The sequence below is a fragment of the Polypterus senegalus genome, unplaced genomic scaffold, assembly GCF_016835505.1.
Source record: "Polypterus senegalus isolate Bchr_013 unplaced genomic scaffold, ASM1683550v1 scaffold_124, whole genome shotgun sequence".
In the NCBI taxonomy this organism is placed as follows: domain Eukaryota; kingdom Metazoa; phylum Chordata; class Cladistia; order Polypteriformes; family Polypteridae; genus Polypterus; species Polypterus senegalus.
This window is the reverse complement of record NW_024380480.1, coordinates 11,673-37,401: the sequence shown is the minus strand read 5'-3', so window position 1 is coordinate 37,401 and position 25,729 is coordinate 11,673. Positions and strand designations below refer to the sequence as shown.

Here is a 25,729-nt window from a genome sequence, read left to right as displayed (position 1 = left end):
CATTTGTCATTCCAACAGATGGCACATCACAAACATTTGTATTAATGCACTGCACTACTACAAACATTTGTGATACACCATCTGTTGGAATGATAATTGCAATTCATTTTATTACTACATGCATTTCAAAATACATTCTCACAGACAGTGCACTGCAAACATTAACACCGAGATCTACGTTGATTACTTAGAATTCAACCCATCTTAGACATGCAGCACAGCTAGTTTTGTAATAAGTTATATATATATATATATATATATATATGTGTATATATATATATATATATATATATATATATATATATATATATATATATATATATATATATTATAATTTTAAAGTAAATTGAGAATGCAGCAAAAAATATGGTGATGTCATATGAATGTTTTATTCTTCCGTTCACAGCAATGAAGCTCATTATTGAGGCCGATGAATGTAGATCCTCAGTCTGAGTGTTTGTGTCCTGCTGTGTGTGTTTGTCCCCGTGTGTGTCCATGTGACACACGATAGTCCGTTGTGATGAGGTGAGTGGTCCCTGTGACTCCAGTCTGACCCCACACTTTCAATATCAGCTGCTAATAAATCCTGACATTAAACTTTATCAGGTACACTTCTTAAACACTTTTAGTTTTATCCCACCCTAATATTCAGGTGATGGCTGCTTGCATTCCATACGCACTGGTGATATTTTATGAGGATTCAAAGCTGCTGTAATTCTGCTAAAATGTGGATTAGCAATAAGAAGAGACGGCTACTTCAGTCACCTGTCGAAGGGCAGCAGCTGATATTCAGACTCGCTTCAATCGACACCAAGTGTGCATCTCTGCAGCCCGGAGCCTCCACCCTGGAGCTCCAAGGAGGTGACGTTGACTCCACTGGGCGCCAACTGGGAGGAGCTTGGAGTTTAAAACACTAAAGAGGCCTGCAATTCTCCACTATGCCCACCAGAGAGTGCGTACCGTCATATTAGTCAAACTTAGTCGTAATAATGAGGTAGCAAGTCATATAATTATGAGATGATAAGTCATAACAATATAATAATAACGATCAAGTGCCAGTGGCCTGCTATTGCTATTAACAGACTTGCGTTTAATTTGGTTCTGCTTCGTTTGCAACGTAAAACTCACAGTCAGATTAACTGGATTTAATTAAAACGTTTCGGGTGGTTGTGTTAAGTAGTGAGAAGTCAAATAAAATGACACCTTTTCTTTGCTAACTTAAAATATTACAATATGCAAGCTTTCGAGGCATCTCCGGCCCCTTCTTCAGGCAAGATGTAATTAAAAAAAATCATCGCAGATATTTTAACGCGATATCAGTGATTATTCAGCAGCTCAAATTCTTACAGATTTGCGCCACTCGTCCAGCTCAAGTGTTCCTTCTTGCTCAGCCAACTTTCTCTTCCCAAGCCATCCCATAATAGTCACAGACACCCCCTCTGTAGATGTCGCTCTCTCCTCGGTGTCTCCATCACTGATTTTCTCCTTGATCGTTTCCCGGCGCTCCTTAAATCTCCCGAGTGTGCGCACATAACCGTGGACTGTCTCAGCCCGTCTTGTGTTAATGGCGGACACTTTGAGATCGCAGCACCGACTGAGCCTCGACTGTAAGCAGACGGCTATTCACGTGAGGCTCACTCCGCTAAGTCTCAGTGTGACACGCGCGCTTCACGGAGTGCCCGACTGGTTTAGTCCGGTGCTGCATTTTGAGATCAGCGGGAACGCGCACTGCCCCTCTTGTGGCCCCTCTTGCTCATCGCCGAACTTTTGCCTGGTGTGTGATTTTTTTTTTCTCTTCTGTATGTAAAATTACCTTCGGTTTATGAAAGGCGCTCCATCAATGCAACTTTTTTTTTTTTGTTAAAACATGCTTGTTCACAATTTTTTTTTCATTTTTAGACTTCAAAACTTATATTCAGGCCAACTAACGTTGCATTCGTTTTAGTTTTGTTTCGTTTTCTTGAGGGATCTGTGCACTCCATTGCGCAAATATCCAAGAGAGTCCGAAGCCGCAGACCGATTCAGACATGCTGATTGAGGCTCTTAAGGTGACGCCCCTAAACGCAGCATTATTAGACTCCGCCTACTTTTCACGAGCCACTCCCCTTGTTTCACGGCTGTACTGACCGTCTGTATTGCATGCCGTTGTTTCGATAAATCAACCATGTTTCATATTCTGGTCTCTGTAAGAAGAAAAAAATACAATCTCAAACTGCCATTACATTCTGCAGTGTTGATTCATTTTTGCAGCTCATTATCTTTACAATTAACTAAAAGTCAACTAAAATGAAAGCTTCATGTTCTGCACCGTTAACATTTGTAATTGTTTACTTGCAGGGATCTCAGACTCTGGACCTGGAGAGCCGCAGTGGCTGCAGCTTTTCATTCTAACCCGTTTCTTAAGTGGTGACCCGTTTGTGTTGCTAATTGCAGTGGTACCTCGGTATACGTCCGCTTTGGAATAATTCCAACTTGGTATACAACGTTTTTTTGGAATGCGACTCGCGTGCTAGAACACCGCACACTACCCTTGTTTGCATCTCTCTAGACAAAGCCACGACTGCCCAAGAGCGTCAGTACGCCAGTTGCTAGCATTCAGTGAACATCCCGCGCTATAACTCTCTGTGAATTTTCACGTGATTTTGTGTTTTTTCTCGTAAATTTGAATTGATTGTTGAAAAGTATGAAGGTTGCATGCGTATCCGGGAGATGACTGCTGCATGGTTTATGCCGAGAATGACGGTATCTAAGATTGTGAAAAACAAAGATGTTATTAAAAGGTAAAGTGAGGTTAAATTTTCATTTATTTCATCTAATTGCTTTTGTACTTATGTATTTTAGTATTAAGCTGTGTTTAAATTATTTTATACATCCCCATCAATGTATAATATTCCAATAACAATAGGATTTATTTTCATGGGAACGGATTAATCATTTCCCCTTTATTTCTTATGGGAAAAGTTTGTTTGGTATACATCCTCTTTGGTATACGTCAAAGGATCTGGAACAGATTAAGAACGTATACCGAGGTACACTGTAACTCCTATTCCATTCCCTTTAATTGATTTGTTTTTTAAAAGATTTGTTTCCCTGAATTTCTCCGTCGTTCCTCTGAATTGCTTCATTTCTCTTCCTTAAATGGCACCCAAACAGAAATGAAATGTGAAGTGAGTGAGTGAGCTGACAGGAGATCAGCTAAGTCAGGGCCTCAGACTCCAACTAGCTGGTTGCGTTAAGGTCTGGTCAGCAACCAGTCCATAGAAGAGTGTGGGTGGTCCGTTAAAAACCTCATTCTGTTCTGTATGGAAACTCAAAACTCTAAGAGCAGAGGGTCCTCAACTCTGCTCCTGTGGCTGCGGGTTTTCATTCTAACCCTTTTCTTAAGTGGTGACTCCTTTTCCATTCCTTTGAATTGATTTGTTTTTTAGTATTTGTTCCTCTGAATTGCTTAAGTTCTCTTCCTTAAATGGCAGCCAAACAGAAATGAAATGTGAAGTGACTGAGCCAACAGAAGACCACCTAAGTCAGGGCCTCAAACTCCAACCAGTGGCTTGTCATTAATTAAACCCGTTCTTTAATTCCATGGCTTGCTGCTGCTCTCATTGTGCAATGGCAGACACGTCCGGAATTGTGGATTTCTCTTTACTTTTCTAACAGCTCTGGTCAAATGTTTTGGGGACCTGAGCAAATCAACATTCCTGAGACCTTCACCCTTTTTATTTTCAGGTATTCTATGATGGACATAATTTTTTGGTCTTGAGGGTTCCTCTTGAGCAGGGGACCCCAACTCCAGTCCAGGGCTGCAGTGGCTTCAGGTTTTCATTCTAACTCTTTTCTTAATTATTGACTTGTTTTTGCTGCTAATTAACTCCTTTTCCTTTCATTTTAATTGATTTGATTTTTAAGATTTGTTCTCCAGAATTTCTTCATTTCTTTCCTTAAATGGCACCCAAACTGAAATGAAATGTGAAGTGAGTGAGCTAACAGAAGACCACCTAAGTCAGGGCCTCAAACTCCAACCAGTGGCTTCATTAGGCACCAAGTTTTGTTGTTAATTAAACCCGTTCTTTAATTCTATGGCTTGTTGCTGCTGCCATTGTGCAATAGCAGACACGGAATTTCTTTTTTCTTAGAGCTCCGGTCAAATGTTTTGTGGACCTGAGCAAATCAACATTCCTGAGACCTCCACCCCTTTTATTTTCAGATAATGCATGATGGGTGTAGGTTGCTGGTCATGTTTTGGCTCATTTTGTACCTCATTATTGTTTGAAAAAGAAACAATGAAGGGATCTGAGTCATCAAGAGCAAGTCTATTCAAATGAATTCAAAAGATGGTCAATTAGGCAGCAAAAACAGGTCACTAATTAATAAAAGGGTTAGAATGAAAACCTGCAGCCTCAGGGGTCCTCCTGGAGTGGACTTGAGGACCCCTGATTTACTGAGTATGAAAATGGCAGCTGTTGTGGTTCTTCAGTATCTGCAGTTGGCGCTGCTGCTTTACTGTAGATAGTTTTAATGCAGCGTTTGGACGGACGTGTGAAGAGAATAATCAATCCCAGACTTTTCCTCATAAATGTTCAAGTGTTTGGAGTACCGATGGAGAGTGACGACCCAATGTGATGTGTTTTTTCTAAGCCTTGAACTGTTGGCACTTATTCCCGATGTTTTCTCCTGTAGGCTTTTGTAATAAAGAGAAGTACAGTAATCCCTCGCTATATCGCGCTTTGACTTTCGCGGTTTCGCTCTATCGCGGATTTTATATGAAAGCATAACTAAATATATAACGCGGATTTTTCGCTGCTTCGCGGGTTCTGCGGACAATGTGTCTTTTTACTTCCTGTACATGCTTCCTCAGTTGGTTTGCCCAGTTGATTTTATACAAGGGACGCTATTGGCGGGTGACTGAGAAGCTAACCAATCAGAGCACGCAGTTAAGTTCCTGCGTGCTGAATGCAGTGTTAACCATGAAGTCTCGTCTCGCTCATTCAGCATCAACGTGTTTCGCTGTGTAAAGAGTTGTGCTCTTTTGTGTTTATCTTTGTGCATAGTCAAGCCCTTCATTATGGCTCCAAAACGATCTGCTACTACTTCAGGGGCCGTGCCCAAGTACAAACGGAAGATGTTAACGATTGCCGAAAAGGTAAACGTTTTGGATTTGTTGAAGGCTACGATTCTTTTATTTAAAAGTAGGAAAGGAATATAAGATCTACGACGCAGTGTCCTTTTAACCAGGGTGCAAAACAAGTTGTAAGTGGATGTAATAAGGCAGTAGTCTGGATGGAATCTGCTTTAGGGATTTGGATTGAAGACTGCCAGAAGAAGAACAAGGCAGTGCTACACAATCGCCTAAAGTGGCTCCTTTAAGGGCTGTAATGCTCTCCTTTGTTGTGCAGTAAAATAAAACTCATTGTTATCGGACAAGTCATCGTGTCATTGTTGGTGAGTAACCATAATTAATTTTCTACTTACAGTACTTAGTACATGTACGTGCGTTTAGTGTCACTGTACACACACATTTACTGTATACTATTTTTGTTGCATTGTACGTATTTATTGCTGGTGGCATGTCTATCGTAATGGCTGTAACATGTGATATCAGAGACAATCAATATCTTTAAAATAATATTTAGGTTTTACTGTATATAAACAGTGTGTTCAATGAATCTTACCTAATATCTAAGAGAATACAAAGGGATTATGCTGTATAACTGTGCGGGGAATATTTATAAACAGTGTGGGAGAGTTTATAAGGGCTTAAAATATATAAAAATAACCATACGAACATTTGGTTTCTACTTCGCGGATTTTCACCTATTGGGGGTTGGTCTGGAACGCAACCCCCACGATCGAGGAGGGATTACTGTATATTGTGGAAGGCCTGGGCTCCTGTCGTTCATTCCTCGCACTGCTGCACGGTCCACCTAGATCAGCGGTTCACAAACTCGGTCCTGGGGACCCCCTGTGGCTGCAGGTTTTTGTTCCAACCAGATTAACAATCGGTGATAATAATTGATAACAACTGATGTCATTTAATGAGCTGGTCTCTTTAACTCTTCTCTTATTCTGCATTCAGAAAAACACAACAGTATGGTTTTTACATTTATAAGACATTTAGAAATATTTCTATTTTTTCTTAAGCTGTGAATGTTTAACTCTCTTTTTTTCTTTTCCTATTATTTTCCCCTTTTCCTGTGTAGTTTGCTCCCTTCATTTAACCTTAATAGTGACATAGCAGACACCCAGGATAATGAAAGCAGCAACGACTTGAGTGTCAGACCCGCTAATTAGTAGATAATCAATTAAATAACCAGAACACGTGGAAAAGTAGAATGGAAATTAGGTTGGAAATATGGTTAATGACTTAAAATAAAAGTACATATTCCCCATATAACTGCTTATTACATTCTAATAATTACTTTCTAATTTCTACATTGACTCCAAAACACAGAAACTGGGAAATAACTTGGCTCACTTAATTAGTCCAATGAAAAATGGAAGTTGGTTGGAACAAAAACCTGCAGGCACAGGGGGACCCCAGAGCCACGTTTGGGAACCACTGACCAAGATAATAAGTCCACCCAACCATCCATTATCCAACCAGCTATATCCTAACTACAGCGTCACGGGGGTCTGCTGGAGACAATCCCAGCCAACACAGGGCACAAGGCAGGAAACAAACCCCAGGCAGGGTGCAGGCCCACCGCAGGACAATAATATAATCTATATATATGATTCACTAAGGCAAGACAACCATGGAAAGCATGCCGGAAGGGCGTGGATTCACTGAGCCACAGACAAGTAAGACACCTATGGCGACACTCAGAAAGGAGCCACGCCCACCAACTCCAAGACCATTGGATACGACGACATCTCGCAGAGCCACGCCCACCGACTCCGACACAATGACACAGAAGAAACTGTATCATTTATATTCGTCTGTCGTAGAGGCCACATTCACCTGCACGTTGACTGTTCATAGAGGCATGTTTCTCGCGGAGGTAAATCATCATATGCAGCGTGTAAAACGGTTTGCGAGGGGTATCCCATGCGATCTTTAAAACAATCCTTTACAAGTGAGGTTAAAACACAATGAAGTAAGCAGTCTTTAAAAACCGAGTTTTCGGTTACGACGCACTACCGCGTGCACCATAGAAAACTGTTTTACACGCTACATACAGCAATTCGCATCCGCGACAAACATGCGTCTTCTTAGATGCTCCTGCAGAAATACGGAAGACGTTTCCCTGCCCACTAACACTCCTTTTTCACCGATCCGCGTCTACCCTCGCTCTTTAGGCATTCACACTGCCTGCCTACGCAAAAACTCACCAACCACCCAGTTAGCCCCTTTTGTCTGTGCTAGGAGTCAACATGCACGTCTAAGCCACGTTGACTTCATTATTCTTTTTGGTTTCGACACCCGACCGCGTCCACCATGAAAAACCATGCAAAAGGAACAACGAAGCCCTGCCCAGAAACTCTACCCCTCCTCCCACGTACTCAAGAATGCACCTCAGACCACTGCCCGCCAACTCAAACAGCTCATCAAACACATACTCACTCGCTTTGGTCTGTGCTGTGGTCCAAACCCAGCTGTGAGCCACGTTGACTATTCTTTTGCCCTCCATGGCTACCGCTTCAAATGTATTTCATGGAAACAACACTTCTTTCAATGTTATAGAATTTCCTGCTTCAGGTAACTGTTTGTTTCTGTTAGTGGGGTTTTATTGGAGAAATGTCATTGACGAAACTGTTGCTCTCAAACTTCGTAACATGGCTGTTAGCTTTGTTTGCCAACATTGGGATAACTTCGGTGACGTGGTGGCCGTTGTTCTTAGTCACAGAGGCATTGTTATACAGTCTGCTCAACAATACGCTGATTATATGAATACGTCCGGAGTCTATGGTGTCGAGGCAGAAATTGTGGCAATGTCCCAAATCCTTCCAGCTACTATCAGCATTTACTTCCAAGAACGTCCTCATACCTCTCCTCGAGTTTACAATCCGGCCCAGCGCCTCTTCATATCCCTGCTCTTTAGCGGTCCTTTGGATCATGGACATTACGAGGTTCTCATGCCTCTCAAAAACCCACGTGATTACCTTCTGGTGACATCTTTTGACTCTGTCGGTATGTGCACACCCACTTGCTCGCCACACTAACGTGACGTCACCTGCCCACTCTCCTCTTCCTGAAAATCATTTACAGACACCTTCCCCTGAACACACGCATTCCACAGGACTTTCAATGCACCTTTTGTTCCAAAAGCTTCAGAGTGCACAGATATCTGAACGCACATTTGAAAAACACAACACTAACCGAATGATGCAATGTGAACTTTGCCAACAATGCTTCAAGACAACTCGCGCTCTCAAAAAACACTTACGAACTCATTCCACTCTCACCTTCAATTGCACATTTTGTAACGAGGACTTCACAGGTGAGATGGATCTCCACAACCATATACAGATCCATTCAATGCAAAGATTTGTATTCAAAATTTGCGACAAACACTTTCACGCACGCAGATACCTTACTAACCATCTTGAAACACATTCCCTGATGAATTCTTTTCAGTGTCAACACTGCTCCAAAACCTTCACACGCCAGAAATATCTCAAAGAACATTTACACACCCACTCCACTGAACGAACAAAAAGATCTTTGAATTCACGATTTGTTCAAAAACGTTTCGAGTGCAGAGATTTCTCAACATGCATTTAAAAACACACTCCACTGAACGAACTATGCAATGTGAACATTGCCAGCAATGCTTCGACACAACTCATTCCAATTCTCTTCAGTGTGAACACAGCACTTGATCGTTCATGCACAAACATCGCATTCACTTTTCTGCAGCTTTTCAAGAAGATACCGTCATTCACGTCCAAGAACATAACATTGGCCTTCCTACCGCACGATGTGCTTCTTGCAATGCTCTTCATTGGTCAGCAGAGGTCAACAAATTCAGACATTACACTAGGTGTTGTCATGCCGGTAAGGTGTCTTTGCCACCGCTATCCAAACCCCCTTTTTTATTAGAAGACCTCTTGACTGACAAGAACCCGCTGTCCTGAAATTACTGTGATCATATCAGGGAATACAACTCTGCTTTAGCTTTCGCGTCAAAGGGCGCACACATCGCTCAACCATCTGGACAAGGACCGTATGCTTTCAGAATCCACGGTCAAATTTATCACCAGGTCTCTCCTTTATATAACAATCCTGAGACGTCACCACAATACGGTCAGCTATATATCTTCGATTCTGCTCAGGCTACCAGTCAACGTTTGCAAAAGGAATGTAATAGCGCTAGCAGTGACATTTTGTTGCTTCAACTAGATAACATGATACGGCAGGTTAATCCCTTGGCAAAGTCTTACATGCAAATGCCTGACATTATCACTCACGGTTACTCTGTTACTGCTGTACGAATGGTGTTCACGGAAAATCCAGGTCTGGATATGAGAAGGTATAACGCCCCGTCCTGTCAAACTGATGTTGCTGCTATCTTTGTAGGTGAAGACGGGGAACCTCCTGCACAACGCGACATTTGAATATATCGAAGGGGAGATGCTTGCAAACGTATCTCTGTTCTCAATATGAACTGTGACCCCATGGTTTATTCACTGCTATTCCCTTACGGAGATACAGGCTGGCACATACAATTAACCCATGTTGAGGAAAAGCGAAGCGCGAAAAGAACGCGAGTCACACAGCTCCAATTTTATGCTTTCTGGCTTGCCATGAGATCTTCATTTAGTGTCTTGCATTCCAGTGGCAAACTCTTCCAGCAATACATCGCTGACGCATATGTCACAACAGAAGGCGCGCGTCTACATTACCTTCATTCACATCAACAAGATTTGTGTGTAGAGCAATACAGGGGACTTATGGATGCTGTCACTGCGAAAGCACATCACCTTGACCTCCGTCCTGGACAACTGATCATTCTTCTGATTGCGGTCCGCCAGTTTTCAGTTACGGACGATTGTGTGTTGGTTCGTTCCGTGCATTGTTACAATGTTGCTTTTGTTGCTGATTTATTACATTTTTCAAATGTTAATTTTCTCCCAGTGCTTAAAAATTATTTAAAAACCGGCCTGATTATGCGGTGTATGGTACGCCGCGGGTTGGCTAGTATAATATAATATAATATAATATAATATAATATAATATAATATAATATAATATAATATAATATAATATAATATAATATATCCAGGGCGGCATGGTGGCGCAGTGGTAGCACTGCTGCCTCGCAGTTAGGAGACCTGGGTCCTCCCAACGTGGAGTTTGCATGTTCTCCCGTGTCTGCGTGGGTTTCCTCCGGCGCTCTGGTTTCCTCCCACAATCCAGAGACATGCAGGTTAGGTGGATTGGCGATTCTCAATCGGCCCTAGTGTGTGCTTGGTGTGTTTGTGTGTCCTGCGGTGGGTTGGCACCCTGCCCAGGATTGGTTCCTGCCTTGTTCCCCGTTGTCGGCTGGGATTGGCTCCAGCAGACCACCGTGACCCTGTATTCGGATTCAGTGGGTTGGAAAATGGATGGATGGATGGATAATATCCATCCATTGATTATCCAACCCGCTATATCCTAAGCACAGGGTCATGGGAGTCTGCTGGAGCCAATCCCAGCCAACACAGGGCACAAGGCAGGAAACAGGATGGCGATGATAAGAAGTGCAACATACATTTACTTACACGCTTAACAGACGCAGAGGCCGTCTAGTGTGGTGAAAGTCAACAAGCAGTTCGTTGGTTTTGCTGAAGTTGAGTTGCAGACGATTCTCAAAATCCTCCGCTGACTTAATTAACAGTCTGCATTACAGGTAGAGCCAAGCGGTGCTCTGATTATGTAATGGGATCTAATCAGTGAAGCGCAGGGCCGACTTCTTCTCCTTGGTGACACTTACTGTACTAATAAGCTGCTTGCACTCCTGTAACGGTTACCTCTTACAAGACTTGGAGATAATAAAGAAGACTGACTAACACTTTCTCCCGGCTTTGTTTTATTTCCTGCGTTTCATGGGGAGAACAGGACAACCTGTAGGGGGGTGCCGGTAAATTTCTTCCCCACGCCCCACCAAACATGATCATTTTCTTGCATTTTATAAATATGTTTAGTCCCTCCTGTACTGTGAAGTAAATCGCGTTCATCTCCTTTTAAACATCACCTGCCCGAGCCCTCGAAGATCTGCAATATGAGCGCTGGCCACTGTGCCAGCCAACGTGTCTGGATTAGTGGACCCTCTTTTATAAGTCAAAGGCAGGGGTCTCCAACCTTTTTTCCCCGGAGAGATACTTTTATAAAATGAAAATGGCCGAGAGCTACTCACGTTTTCTAGTGTTTATTCTCATAGCTTTTCAACCCACATAAACTGAATACGCTTGTTTTGCGTACAACTGTCCATATCCTGGAGAGGTAGAAGTGGTAGCGTATAGTGGAGAGATTTGGTGATAAATGTGCCAGTGTATTTTAAAACAGTACGGTCTGTGGCCAGGAGGTTGAGTTATCTGTGGAAGATGACGAATAGAAATCGAGAAATGCCGCGTCGGCTGCGTGTGAGCGGGACCGGTTTTGAAGTGGAAGCAGGACGAACAAGAAGAGAAATATATACAAGAGATTTTCAGAGCTGCTTGGTGAAGATTCTTCTAGTTATCTGGCTCTACTAAGCTCCAGAAATGCTGCTGAGACTTTTACTGCACATTATTTTGAAGGTTTATTAATATATAATATATAAAATCCAATGTCTGTCTGTATGTTTGTCTGCTTTTCATGAGAGAACTACTTAACGGATTTAAATATGGTTTTTTTCTATAATTTCCATGAACATCCGATTGTTTTTGCAACTTCTCTCATTCGTTGTGTATCATAGTTTGCTTGTGGTAATGTTGTATGTGTTCAAACCCGAGAAACACGCAACGGGGCCTTCCTCACTCAAGTGCCAGCTTCGGGGCGTGTGCCTTAACTCCGCTTAGCTAGCGAATGAGAGAACAATTGAATTCAACTTTGTTTATATCCTCTTTAATAAAAGCCCTGTGTGCGTCCAGGTGTCCGTGTGAGTGTCTTCTGGTGAAGTGCGTATGTGTGGGGCCGCGACGAACATCGCACCATGCACCGCCCATGCGGCACCTTGGTCGCACACACACTTGAAGCTGGGCACACAGTGAATGGCCTTGCCGCGGCAGCGCATGATAAGCAAATAAAAGACATAATTGCTGGGAGAGTGCTGATTAGGTAGCCGTGGCTGCGCACATAAAATCCGTTGCTGGGGAGACGCCACACATACAATAATCAGTTACATGCCAGCACAGATTAAAATACTTGCTGGGGAGACGCCACATGCACGCCGCAGAGCTGAGCGTAAATGGAGGAAGAGTAAACTTACTATCCACCACGAAATATTAAAAGTCAAAATAACAGAATACAATAACACTGTCCGTCTTGAGAGACGCTGATATTTCTCAAGATTATAAATAACAATCCTAGTAATCCCAGAGTCTTATTTTCAACAATTGATCGCCTACTAAACCAGGTAGCTCAAAGGAATGCCTCCTAAGTGCTTCCAGTGAAACCTGTGAGGCTGTCGCTGTATTTTTCAATCAAAAAATTAATGATATTAGAAATAACATAGTATATCTCCCCAACACTAAGGATCCTCCTAAACCCCAGCATCCTGTTATAAACAAATTAAACTCTTTCACTAGGATAGATTTACCTGATTTAAAGAAAATAATCTCTCAATTAAAACTCTCCACCTGTGTCCTTGACCCGATACCAACAAGGTTTTTCAAAGAAGTATCAGGCGTGCTAATTGATAATGTTCTTGACATAGTAAATTCGTCATTAGATACGGGGGTCTTCCCAGACTGTCTTAAGACTGCTGTAGTTAAACCCCTACTTAAGAAACATAATCTCGACCCCTCAGCTCTTGAAAATTTTAGACCCATCTCTAACCTGCCTTTCTTAAGTAAAGTTCTGGAGAAGGCAGTCATTATGCAGTTAAATGACCACCTAAATAAACCTGCTATTCTTGATAAATTTCAGTCGGGTTTTAGAACAAATCACAGCACAGAAACTGCACTCGTTAAAGTAGTAAATGACTTGCGGGTGAATGCAGACAGAGGCCATTTATCTGTTCTCATCCTCTTAGATCTGAGTGCTGCATTTGACACCATTGATCACAACATTCTTAGAAATCGCCTTAGTCAATGGGTGGGCCCCTCTGGCAGTGTCTTAAATTGGTTTGAATCCTACCTGGCAGGAGAAAAAATTTTTGTTAGTTGTGGGAATTACAACTCAAAGACACATGATATCCAATATGGTGTTCCACAAGGCTCTATCCTGGGTCCGCTGTTATTCTCAATCTACATGCCTCCGTTAGGTCAGATTATCTCAGGGCACAACGTGATCTACCACAGCTATGCTGATGACACACAGCTGTACTTATCAATAGCACCTGATGACTCCGATTCTATTGATTCACTAACACAATGTCTGACTTGTATCTCAGAATGGATGAATAGTAACTTTCTCAAGTTAAATAAAGAAAACTGAAATTTTAGTGATCAGCAATAATGGATACAATGAGGCTATTAGAAATAAACTGGATACATTAGGATTAAAAGTCAAAACGGAGGTAAAAAGCCTAGGGGTGATTGTTGACAATCTGAATTTTAAATCACATATTAATCAGATCATTAGGACAGCATTTTTCACTTAAGAAACATAAGTAAAGTTAGACCGCTTATATCACTGAAAGATGCTGAGAAATTAGTTCACGTGTTTGTTTTCAGTCGACTAGATTACTGTAACGCACTCCTCTCAGGACCACCCAAAAAAGACATAAATCACTTGCAACGAGTGCAGAATGCAGCTGCTAGAATCCTAACTAGGAAAAGAAAATCCGAACACATTTCTCCAGTTTTGATGTCACTACACTGGTTACCTGTGTCATTCAGAATTGACTTTAAAATTCTGCTTATGGTTTATAAAGCCTTAAATAATCTCGCCCCATCTTATATATCGGAATGTCTGACGCCTTATATTCCAAATCGTAACCTCAGATCCTCAAATGAGTGTCTCCTTAGAATTTCAAAAGCTAAACTTAAAAGAAGTGGTGAGGCGGCCTTCTGCTGCTATGCACCTAAAATCTGGAATAGCCTGCCAATAGGAATTCACCAGGCTGATACAGTAGAGCACTTTAAAACACTGCTGAAAACACATTACTTTAACATGGCCTTTTTATAACATCATTTTAATCGTAATTTAACTTAATCCTGATACTCTATATGTTCAATCTCCTCAAAATAACTATTCATGGTGGCTCTAAAATCGGTACTGCACCCTACTCTCTTTTCTGTTTCTTTTCCGGTCTCTTTGTGGTGGTGGCCTGTGCCACCTCCACCTACTCAAAGCTTCATGATGCTCCAACAATGATGGACGGATTAAAAGGCAGAAGTCTACGTGACCATCATCATCATCAAGCCCTTCCGTGAGAACCCTAAATCCAAAGAGGACTGTTTCATTTATGTTAGGTAGAATGCCCAGAGGGGACTGGGCGGTCTCATGGTCTGGAATCCCTACAGATTTTATTTTTTCTCCAGCCGTCTGGAGTTTTTGTTTTTCTGTCCGCCCTGGCCATTGAACCTTACTCTTATTCGATGTTAATGTTGATTTATTTTGTTTTATAATTGTGTCTTTCATTTTTCTATTCTTTAATATGTAAAGCACTTTGAGCTACTGTTTGTATGAAAATGTGCTATAGAAATAAATGTTGTTGTTGTTGTTGATTTTCAGCTGCACACCACACATTACATCAGTTGCTGAGGACACTCTGCTGATTGTCTAGTGTTGTGGCAGAAAATTAAAGTCATATTAATAACATCAAAGCCAGTATTACTGTCAGAGAAAATTACAGGCATTTTACGGAAATACAAACCAGTATTACTGCGAGAGAAATTTAAAGGCACACAATACAGTGACGCATATTACAGCCACATACAAGCCAGTATTACTGTGAGAGAAAATATTACGGACGTATCTACTAACAACATGCCACCCAAAAAAAAAGGACACGTCAAGTAGCACAAAAGACACAGACAATCAAATCCTATATAAGCAACATCTCCTGAAAGAACGGTCAGCTCAACAAGTAAACATCAACAAAAGAAAGGCTGAAAGACAAAAAAAATACGAACAAATAGATCGATTGAAGAAAAAGAAAATGAGCGTCAGAAAAATGTTAAAAGAGAGAGACTCTGAAGAGCAAACCTTAGAAAACGTTGGCATTTACTTGCCAGAACCATGCAGTATTCAGCCACGGTCAGTTATATGTTGCATTATCAAGAGTCTGACGTTTTCCAGATGTTGTTCTCAAGGTTGTAGATGGTCCTGAACAAGGCAAACTCAGACAGAATATTTAAAAGAAATGTTGTCTGTAATGAAATTTTATAGAAAAATTTCATGAGGTAAAAAAAGAGAAAATTTTTCCTAAATTTCTTCTTCAGATATTGTGTATTACAGATTGTTACAAAGGTTTACATTAAGGCAATATTAATTATACTTACTGTATTGTCATACGTTTCTATTTCATTTTTATTATTATTTTACTTTAGGCTTCTTGCAAAAATATTTTTGAAAAAAAAAATTAGACAAGAAACAGAATGAGGTCAAGGTCCTTGCCATTTAATCTAGACTGTTCCTACTAATGTTTATGCACTACTGTTGGGGCTTAATGTCTAATTTATAATAAAGTGTTACTTAGGTCTTGATGAGTCTGAGTCTGGATATTCTCTTAAGTGTATGTCACATTGACAAGACAGATTGCGGTTCAGATTTCAGGATCGTCATATGATTTTTTTGGAAAGATCGCCAACCCTTAATTTAACTAATCGAGTTTTCAATTTTCTGTAGGATTCATTAACCCTTTGGTGAGCTACTTGGAAATTAGTGGCGAGTGACCGGTAGCTCGCGAGCGACGTGCTGGAGACCCCCGTGAACAGACTGCACGCAGCACGGTTTACTGCTTGTCTACGCGACTGTGTCCTGCAAATGGCGTCTACTTCTTGCTTTACGCTCAGGTCTGTTGCGATCATAATGGTGTGTCAATAAAATGAGTATTGCGTTGTGTTAGTCGTCTCTATAGAAAGTAGTCAGACTACATACGCACATTTCTTTTAACGCTTAAACTGCCACATATTTTGGGGGTTAATGCACCCCTGGCGCTAAATAATTTTTTGAAGCACTTTTTAAGGAAACGTCACAATTCACCCAGTGACATTTTAATGGAACACATCTTTCCATACCAAGAGCATCACCGTTACTGCAGCACTGATGATTTTACACACAGCCAATGAACTGTAAAAACTATTTATAAAAACTACTACAACAATATGTACAGGGTGCCAGGGCGGGACAAGAGTGAGACAAACGAATAATGGGAAAGGCGACAAATTGATGAAAAATGAAAATTAATAAATCACAAAAAAAAAAAAAAAGCCAAATGTATGTTGCAATGTTAATCAAATACCTTAAGCAAACTGGCGTTTCCTCATAAGATATAGCCCTAGTAAGTATTTTTATTTAATACTTTATTAGTAATAAAAAGCTATAAACATAGGGGCACAAATTTATCCTCCTGTCTCAAGTGAAAATACCTCCAGGCCCGGCTCTGCAAGGTGCAGCTGACGCCATTGATGAAATTCAGTAACTGAACTGGCTGACACTCGCAGGCTCGTCTAGTACAGCGACTCAATCCCAGGGGCGGTGATGCTGATTCGCTAGGGGCGCCAGTGGTCATGAGCTGGCTGCTCATTGGATGGATGGCACGGACTGATCAGCTCTGGCGTGCTGGCAAATGGCACTGGGAGCCGACTATAGCCAGTGGTTAAATTTAACCACTTCTGAAATATCAAGACAGATTTTATACAATCCGGAGGAGAAATAATGCGATTGCCTGAGCATTTGCCTCAAGAAATTGAACTTTGTGGATGATATTCTGGTACCCGTGGCTGCTGAATTTGTATGGAAAGATAATAATTATAATAACATTTTATGTATATATAGTGCCTTCCCCGCTCAAGGCACCTACAGGCTAACAGAGTGCACAGAAATATGAAACTGTCACCCAGTTAAGGGTCTACATGGCCAAATAACTAACTGGGTTAGTGAAGCTTGTGTCTCATTGTCTCAGAGTCCATTAGGTGCCATTTTGAAACTCCCAGCAGGCTTTCGTGCATCTTTTGCTCAGGAGAGACTTCTGCCAGGCTACTCTGTCGATAAGCCCAGATTGATGGAGTGATGTACTGGTGGTCAGTCAGCCATTGTCCAACCAGCTATATCCTAACACAGGGTCACGGGGTTCTACAGGAGCCAATCCCAGCCAACACAGGGCACAAGGCAGGAAACAAACCCCAGGCAGGGCACCAGCCCACCGCGGGACACACATACACACCAAGCACACACTAGAAAGATCGCGAATACAGCTGACCTGCATGTCTTTGGATGGTGGGAGGAAACCAACAGAGACACGGGGAGAACATGCAAACTCCACGCAGGGAGGACCGGGGAAACAAACTCAGGTCTGCTTACTGCGAGGGCAGCGCTACCACTGCGTGTAGTGGTGGTTGTCCATCTTAAAGGTTTCTCTCATCTCCTCAAGGAGATCAGCCAGAAGGAACATCAGGTTCTTGGTCACCTCGCTTTCCAAAGACCTTCAGCTTGGTGGGTAGCCAGCTCCAGAAATTGTTTCAGTTGTTACAAACTTTTCCCCATTAAGAATTATGGATGTGTCTGCAGAGAGAGTGTCAACTTCGTCGAGGGGTTTACTTACGTCAGCAGTGACATTCACTTCTCTGGTGACTCTTCCTATGAAGTCAGTAGACGGTTTGGGAGAGCATGGGGGGTCATGAGGTCACTGGAAAGAGGTGTGTGGTGCTCCCAATATCTCTGCAAAGGATGAAGGTCCAAGTCTTTAGAGTCCTGGTGCTTCCTGTTTGTGAGACATGGACACTATCCAGTGACGAAGACTGGACTCCTTCATGTGTGTCTCTTCAGAGAATCCTTGGGTACCGTTGGTTTGACTTTGTGTTGCTCATGGAGTCGAAATGAGGTGCATTATCTGCATTGTGAGGTCGTCAGTTACAGTACTAAGGCCATGTGGCGTGATTACCCGAGGGTGGTCCGGTTCACAGGATCCTTCATTGCTGAGGCCAAGGGGACACCCATGGAACACAAGGCTGCAGCAGATAGATGGCCGTTTCCAGGTGGGGGTGGGACTGAACCGCATGTCTGCCTGGTGGATTGCCAACCAGGGTCCTGAGCTGTTTCTTCATGTGGTGGGTGCGGTAATGTGCTGTACCAGTGCCTGACCTGACCTGACCTGCACTCTTTGTAACCTCCTGTGCTGCTGTAGCCTTCTCCAGATCGGTGCCTCGACACAATCCGGTCTTTAAGCTCAGCAGGCAATTTCTTTATCCTCATGTCTTGGTTTCTGCTGAATCGTGGGACCTTCTACAGGTACAGGCCGCTGTGAGCCTTTCCTGATCATGTTCAGCTAGTTGAATTGACCACAGATTGGATTCCAAACAAGGTGTAGAAACATCTCAATGATGATCAATTGAATCTGAAACGCCGAGTCAAACTAAAGGGTATGAGCACTTGTGTCGATGTGATCGTTCAGATTTTTACACTCTATTGCCAAAAGTATTGGGGCGCCTGCCATTACACACACATAAACTTTAGTGACATCCCATTCTTCATTTGGAGTTGGCCTAACAGCTTCCACTCTTCTGGGAAGGCTTTCCGCAAGGTCTAGGAGAGTGTTGATGGGAATTTTGTGATCAGGAGGTCAGGCACTGATGTTGAATAAGAAGGCCCGGCTCACTCGCAGTCTCCCAAAGGTGGTAAGTGGGTTGAGGTCAGGGCTCTGTGCAGCCACCCCAGACTCGCTCCTCCATGTCTTTACAGACCTAACTTTGTGCACTGGTGTGTGTGCAGTCATGTTGCCCTACAATGAGGACTGATCATATATGTTAGGTAGAATGCCTAGAGGGGGCTGGGTGGCCTCGTGGCCTTGGAACCCCTGCAGATTTTATATTTTTTCTCCAGCTGTCTGGAGTTTTTTGTTTTTCTGTCCTCCCTTGCCATCGTACCTTACTTTTTATTCTATGTTAATTAGTGTTCCCTAATTCTATTTTCTGATTTATTTGGTCTTTTTTCTCTTTCTCGATCATGTAAAGCACTTTGAGCTCCATCATTTGTATGAAAATGTGCGATAGAAATAAATGTTGTTGTCCAAAATGGCTTCGTATGCTGAAGCATTAAGAGTTCCTTACACTTGAACTAACGAGGCCAAGCCCAACCCCACACCATAATCCAACTTTCCACTTTGCACAATGCAGTCAGGCGAGTTCCGTTCTCCTGGCCAGACCCGTCCATCAGATTGCGTAATTCATCACTCCACGTCTGCACTGCTCTCGAGAGTCCAGTGGTGTTTGGTTGACTTCACAGTACTACAGCACATCCGACACTTTGCATTGCACTTGGTGATGTCAGGCTTGGCTGAAGCTGCTCGGCCGTGACCCATTACATGAAGCTCTCTCTCTACTGCACTGTTCTTGAGCTTTTGGAGGTCTGTAGCTATTGACTCTGCCCACCTCAGTATGCGCTGTCCCCGCTCTGTGGCCTACCACTTCGTGGCTGAGTCGCTCTCTCCAAATCTCGGTTACGCTTACTTAATACGCGTATTTTTGTAAAATTACTTTTCAATTGCCTCCATTTTGTTTTAACATCACTAACAGCTGAATATGTAGTAGCGAGGACATTTCACGAATGGACTTCTTGCATACAGTAGGTGGCATCCTATCACGGTACCAACTTGACTTCACTGAGCTCCTGAGAGCGACCCATTCTGTCACAAATGTCTGTAGAATCCAGCAGTCTGCATGCCGAGGGGCTCGATGTTATAAACCTGTGGTCATGGAAGTAATTTATGGGGGGCGGGGGGAGTCCCAATACTTTGGGCGATATAGGGTATTTTTAGTAAATTTGCAAAAAATGTCTAAAATCCTGCTTTTGCTTTGTTACTCTGAGGTATTGATTGTTGCTTGAAGAGGGGAAACGCTTACTGAAGCCACTGTACCCGTTAAGACGAGAGACATTTTGAGATCTCTACGTTCTATCCACTGATCCCGGCACCAGAGAGTAGTACAGTGGAACCTCGGGTCACGAACGTCTCGGAACACGTACAAATTGGGTTACGACCAAAAAGTTTGCCAAACTTTTGTATCTGTTCACGACCACACACTCAGGTGACAAACAAGCTTTCCATTCCGTTTCTTATGCTGATGATTTCCGCACGTGTTCAGTCTCTCCCTGTGCATTCGTTGTGAACTCTTTGTGCTCTCTTACATTTCCCTTCCGGTTCGTACACACCGGTGGTTTACGCACGTGTTCAGTCTCTCCCTGTACAGTACATTTTTCTCGTTCAGATGTGCATCGCGCAGAGGAACTTTACCTCAAAACTGTAATCTCCTCGCCACCCAGTTGCTCCTCACTTCCTTCATGACAGAACTTGGCTCAGGCAAGGTTAGTTTTCTTGGTTGTTTATGGTTAGTTTTTGTGTAAATTACGGATTTTCCAAATATTAATTTTTTTATCTGTGCTTAAAACTCGTTAAAAAGTGTTTACAGCGGTTAGTAAGGCTATAGCGTGAACTCTTGCAATGTTAGTTTTCTCTGTTCAAGGTTTTCTCAGTGTTATTCAGTCTTTTTAAATTTAGTTTACTATTACACTGTGTATTCTATGGTATAATTAACTATTTTTGTGCTTAAAAATCTTAAAAAAAAAATTTACATACTGCTCGTATGGTCTGTAATGGATTAATTGTATTTACATACAACCCTATGTGGGAAATTAGTTCAAGTCATGACCAAATCGGTTGTGACCAGAGTTTTGGAAAGAATTACGTGACCCGAGGTTCCACTGTATTAGCATGTGGCAAGTAGAAGAATTAGTAGAATTAGAAGAATTCTAAAGTTCTCCATCCATGTGACAAGAATGATCATATAAACTCATAAAAGGTAATATTTTTGGTCTGTCTGGCCATTTTATTCCAGAATCCTTAATGGCTTATTTTAAAGAAGTTTTTTCAGAAGCGCCATCAGCGTCTCCGTGCAATGTACACGGCTCCTTTGTTGTAAAACGGCGTCTAAACGTCTCACTTCTCAAATATTTGTTTTTTATTTTTGTCTCGTTTCAAGATATTTTATGCACGCCGACTCCAAAATCAACTGCATCCCAGTCCACCAATTCGGGATCACTGAAGTCGATTAAGCACGACTCTGCCTCCAAGCACGGCAAAGGCATGAATGGCGCGGTGGCTTATTTCCTCGCCAAGGACAAGATGCCTTTGCAGATTGTCAAGAGTCCTGGCTTTCTACATCTGATGAGGGAGACAGCCCCCTTCTACATGGTACCAAATAGGCATTTCATTGCGACGGGCGAAATTCCAAAGATGAACGAGAGGCTGCATGCCAGCATTGAAGAGAAAGTGGCTATGGGTGTGTGGTTTTCGGTGACCGCTGACCAGTGGACAACCAGCAGCGCCGATCGCCAAAGCAGTGGGTGTGAGACGTTCATAAGCTTCACTACCCACTGTGTTACTTTGGACTGGCAGCTTCATTCCCATTGCCTTGAGACCCTTTTCTTCCCTGAGGAACACATGCCAGACAACATTTTGGAAGTTTTTGAAAACATGCTGCACGAGTGGAAAATCAAAAGTGAAAATCTGTCGGGAATCACTACGGGCAACATTGCAAACTTGATTAAAGCCTTTGGTAAATTCCCTTGCATGTGGATCGGATATTTCGGGGATAACTTAAACCTGGCCATCTCAAAAGTCCTGAGGATGCCTCAGGTTGACAGTGCAGTCAAAGCATGCCGACGTTTGGTCCATGCGTTTGCGCGGAACTGGAAAAAGAGGCGGGAACTGAAAAAGAAACAAGAAGAGCTGAACGTCCCCGAGCAGGCGCTGATCCAGGATGAGGCAAGCAGATGGGGGTCTACGGCTGAGATGATTTCCCGGTTTTTGGAGCAGCAGCAAGCCGTCTGTGCTGTACTTGCCACGGACAAGAACGCGTGGCATCTCATGCTCAAGGACACAGACATTGCTGTCCTGGAGGACGTCAGCCAGATTCTGACCCTTCTCGGTGATTTCACAGATGCCATGGTCACTGAGGATAGGGTTACCCTCTCATCCTTGAAGCCCATCCTGCAACACATCACCACTGAAATACTTGGTGAGATAGGAGAAGACAGCACGCTGATCAAACAGATGAAACAAGTCATGAGAGACGACCTGCTACAGCTCCGATACTCGGGCGAAGTGAAGAGAGTGCTGGATATCTGCTGCTTTGTGGATGCCAGGCTCAAGGGATGCTTCTCAGAAAACCTTGACGACACCATTAAGTCATGTGTGGAGGAAGCCATGAGACTAGCACCCCATGAGGAGTCTGAATCAAAATCATCCGTTGCCTCTCCAGAAGAGAAGAGCACCTGCACTTCTCCAACCACTAAAAGGAAAAACAAAACTCTGTCCGGGTTTCTCCGACACATTATTTCATTGAAGCAGGACAAGAGTGAAAAAGACAGTGAATATATGGAAGAATGGCTGAAAGCCAAAGTCAAGCTCTACCTGTCGCTTCCCTCCATCAGCATTGAGGATGACCCACAGGCATGGTGGAAGGTCCACACCGCAGAAATGCCCCTCTTGTCTAACGTGGCCCAGAAATATCTGTCCATCCCAGCCACGAGTGTCCCTTCGGCCAGACTTTTCACCTCCAGTGGGCACGCGCTATCGCTCCATCGATCTGCCCTCAGCCCCGAACATGTGAACATGCTCACCTTTTTACACCACAACCTTGAATAAAATCGCTCATTGTTAGCAGGCATATACACTAGACAGTTTTTTCATGTTGTGACATCGGGAGCTTATTGTGAGTAGGTGTACACTCCAGGATTGTACAGGCTCATAAATGAAAAAACAAAATGGATATAGTGTTTATGACCTGGCGACAGAAATCTCTCCAAAACTCAGTTACGTTTAGCGGTATTTTTGTAAAATTACTATATTTGTATTATTTTAGTACTGGTTTTAATTTCTCGATGACAAAATTCTTATTCAGATCTTTTTTTACGGTAGTTTGAAATTTGTAGTGGAATTTGGAGCTGCAGTACTGATGGGTAAGGTTGGGTCTGTCACATGATCAGAGGTTATGGTACATTGACACGATGAAGGGAGGGGGCGAGGCCAACTAAAAATGTCAATGGAAGACGCGGCCTTGCTTGAGGGCAAGTGTGAGTAAAAAAAATTCCTCTGTCATTAGCGGCGACGCATGTAGCGTGAATTTTGTCACGTGTTGGAACTTCACTAAGTCGACTTCACACTTAGTTGTACTGATAGTTGATCGGAAACCGTCATACACTACGCAAGTTGATCACATGTTACAACATCGGAGCTTATTGGAACCAGGCTTACACAGGCAAAATAAGCATGTGCTTAGGGCATCATGGGAAGGGGCCTCGGAGAAATTTACTACAGAGCATATGATGTAAATGGTGCAGCTGAAACCGGTTCCATGAAAATAGGCTTCAACATTAAATGACAAAAGTTACAGACACATATACACACACACACATATATATATATATATATATATATATATATATATATACAGATTGTGAGGGATGGCCTGCAGCTCAACCCAGACAAAACCCCAAGACACTAGATGGTGACTTCCTGCAGCTTAGTGATGCCCCAGATTCCCACAGGGCATTATGGGAGATGGAGTTCGAGCTTCACAGCCCTGCAGGTACCGTGGGTGCCACAGGGACGCCTGCAGGGAAACAAGGGGATTTCAGTTTCCAATATAGCCCGGAAGTACTCCCAAGTCATGGGGATGGAAGGACAGAACTACTTCCGGGCTGAAGAAAAATATAATTCTCCATCTGACCAACAAGGCACGTGAACAGAACAGGAGAAGCACTTCCGTGTCAAGGACTATATAAAGGACTGGGTGGAGCCAGAGTTGGGAGGGAGTATGACAGAGCTGCTGGGAGGAGAGGAAAAATATTGTGTTTATTCATGTGTTTGTTTATTGTGGCTGTGGTGCTTTGGAGGCACTAGTTTATGAAGAAAATTAAAATACTTCTTGGGGCTTTTAAACCTGTGTCTGCGTTTGTCTGTTGGGTTTTACGGGGCAACAACACCCTCAAGCATCCATTTACCACAATATATGTATTGTCACAAAAAGTAGAGACAAGAGTCATAAAAAGGTTTGGGGCAGCCACCCCTATAATGTCCCCTGGCTGAAAAATGGGTAAATTGAGAGCACTGATGTGCACAGATCAGAGCCCAAGATAGAGCTGACTAGTTTAGGAGAATAAGGCAGCTTTAAAGGTTAGAACGGAAAGTGAAGTCTTCCATAGGCTCTGAACCAGACGTGACGTCATCAAAAGGGCCAGAAATGGCAGGCTCTTTGTCCACGGGTTCTACACCGGAAGTGATTTACATCCAAGGAGCCAGAAGTAGAAATGATGTCATCAGGGCCAGGCGGAATTTACGGTGAACGGTCTGCAGGAAAGTGAGAGAAAAGATCAGCGCACTCTGCCACCCCCAAGTCTGCCGTGAAATTACTCTCATTTAGATCATTTAGCTGCCTCCCATGTAGCACACATGTGTGACTATATATACTATATACTCACCTAAAGGATTATTAGGAACACCATACTAATACAGAGTTTGACCCCCTTTCGCCTTCAGAACTGCCTTAATTCTACATGGCATTGATTCAACAAGGTGCTGAAAGCATTCTTTAGAAATGTTGGCCCATATTGACACGATAGCATCTTGCAGTTGATGGAGATTTGTAGGATGCACATCCAGGGCACGAAGCTCACGTTCCACCCCATCCCAAAGATGCTCTATTGGGTTGAGATCTGGTGACTGTGGGGGCCATTTTAGTACAGTGAACTCATTCAATCAATCAATCAACATTTATTTATATAGCACATATTCATACAAAAAAATGTAGCTCAAAGTGCTTTACAAAATGAATAGAAAAATAGAAGACACAATAAAAGATAAACATAAGTCAACATTAATTAACATAGAATAAGAGTAAGGTCCGATGGCCAGGTGGGACAGAAAAACAAAAAAACTCCAAAGGCTGGAGAAAAAATAAAATCTGTAAGGGTTCCAGACCAAGAGACCGCCCAGTCCCCTCTGGGCAATCTACCTAACATAAGTCAAACAGTCCTCTTTGTATTTAGGGTTTTCATGGAAGGACCTGATGATGATGGTCACGTAGACTTCTGGCTTTCAGTCCATCAATGTTGGAGCATCATGATGCTTTGAGTAGGTGAGGTGGTGCAGGCGCCACCACAAAGAAACCGGAAAAAGAAACAGAAGAGAGAGTGGGGTCAGTATGGATTTTAGAGCCACTATGAAAAATTTTAATTTTTAAATAAAAAGTCCCCAATCAAAGTTTTGAAAAAAAGGGTTGAAAACCCACTGTCTAGTGTCATTAAATTTATTGTTTAAAAAAAAGGCACGTTTGGGAAAAACGAAATGTCCTTTCTCTTTTCCCCTTTAATCCGTAGTTTTTTTTGTCATTAATAAACATCATAAACTTCATCTTAAAATGTTTAATTAACCAGTTTCTCAAA

General features: G+C 42.6%; 1 protein-coding gene across 1 annotated transcript; it reads left to right on the top strand.

Moving 5' to 3' along the window:
• The first annotated feature begins 725 nt into the window (after positions 1–725).
• On the top strand, positions 726–22,931 carry LOC120520229 (E3 SUMO-protein ligase ZBED1). The gene is made up of 2 exons (XM_039742757.1): positions 726–861; positions 21,265–22,931. Exons 1-2 carry the CDS (start codon positions 726–728, stop codon positions 22,929–22,931), a joined length of 1,803 nt encoding a protein of 600 aa, XP_039598691.1.
• Positions 22,932–25,729: the final 2,798 nt, after the last annotated feature.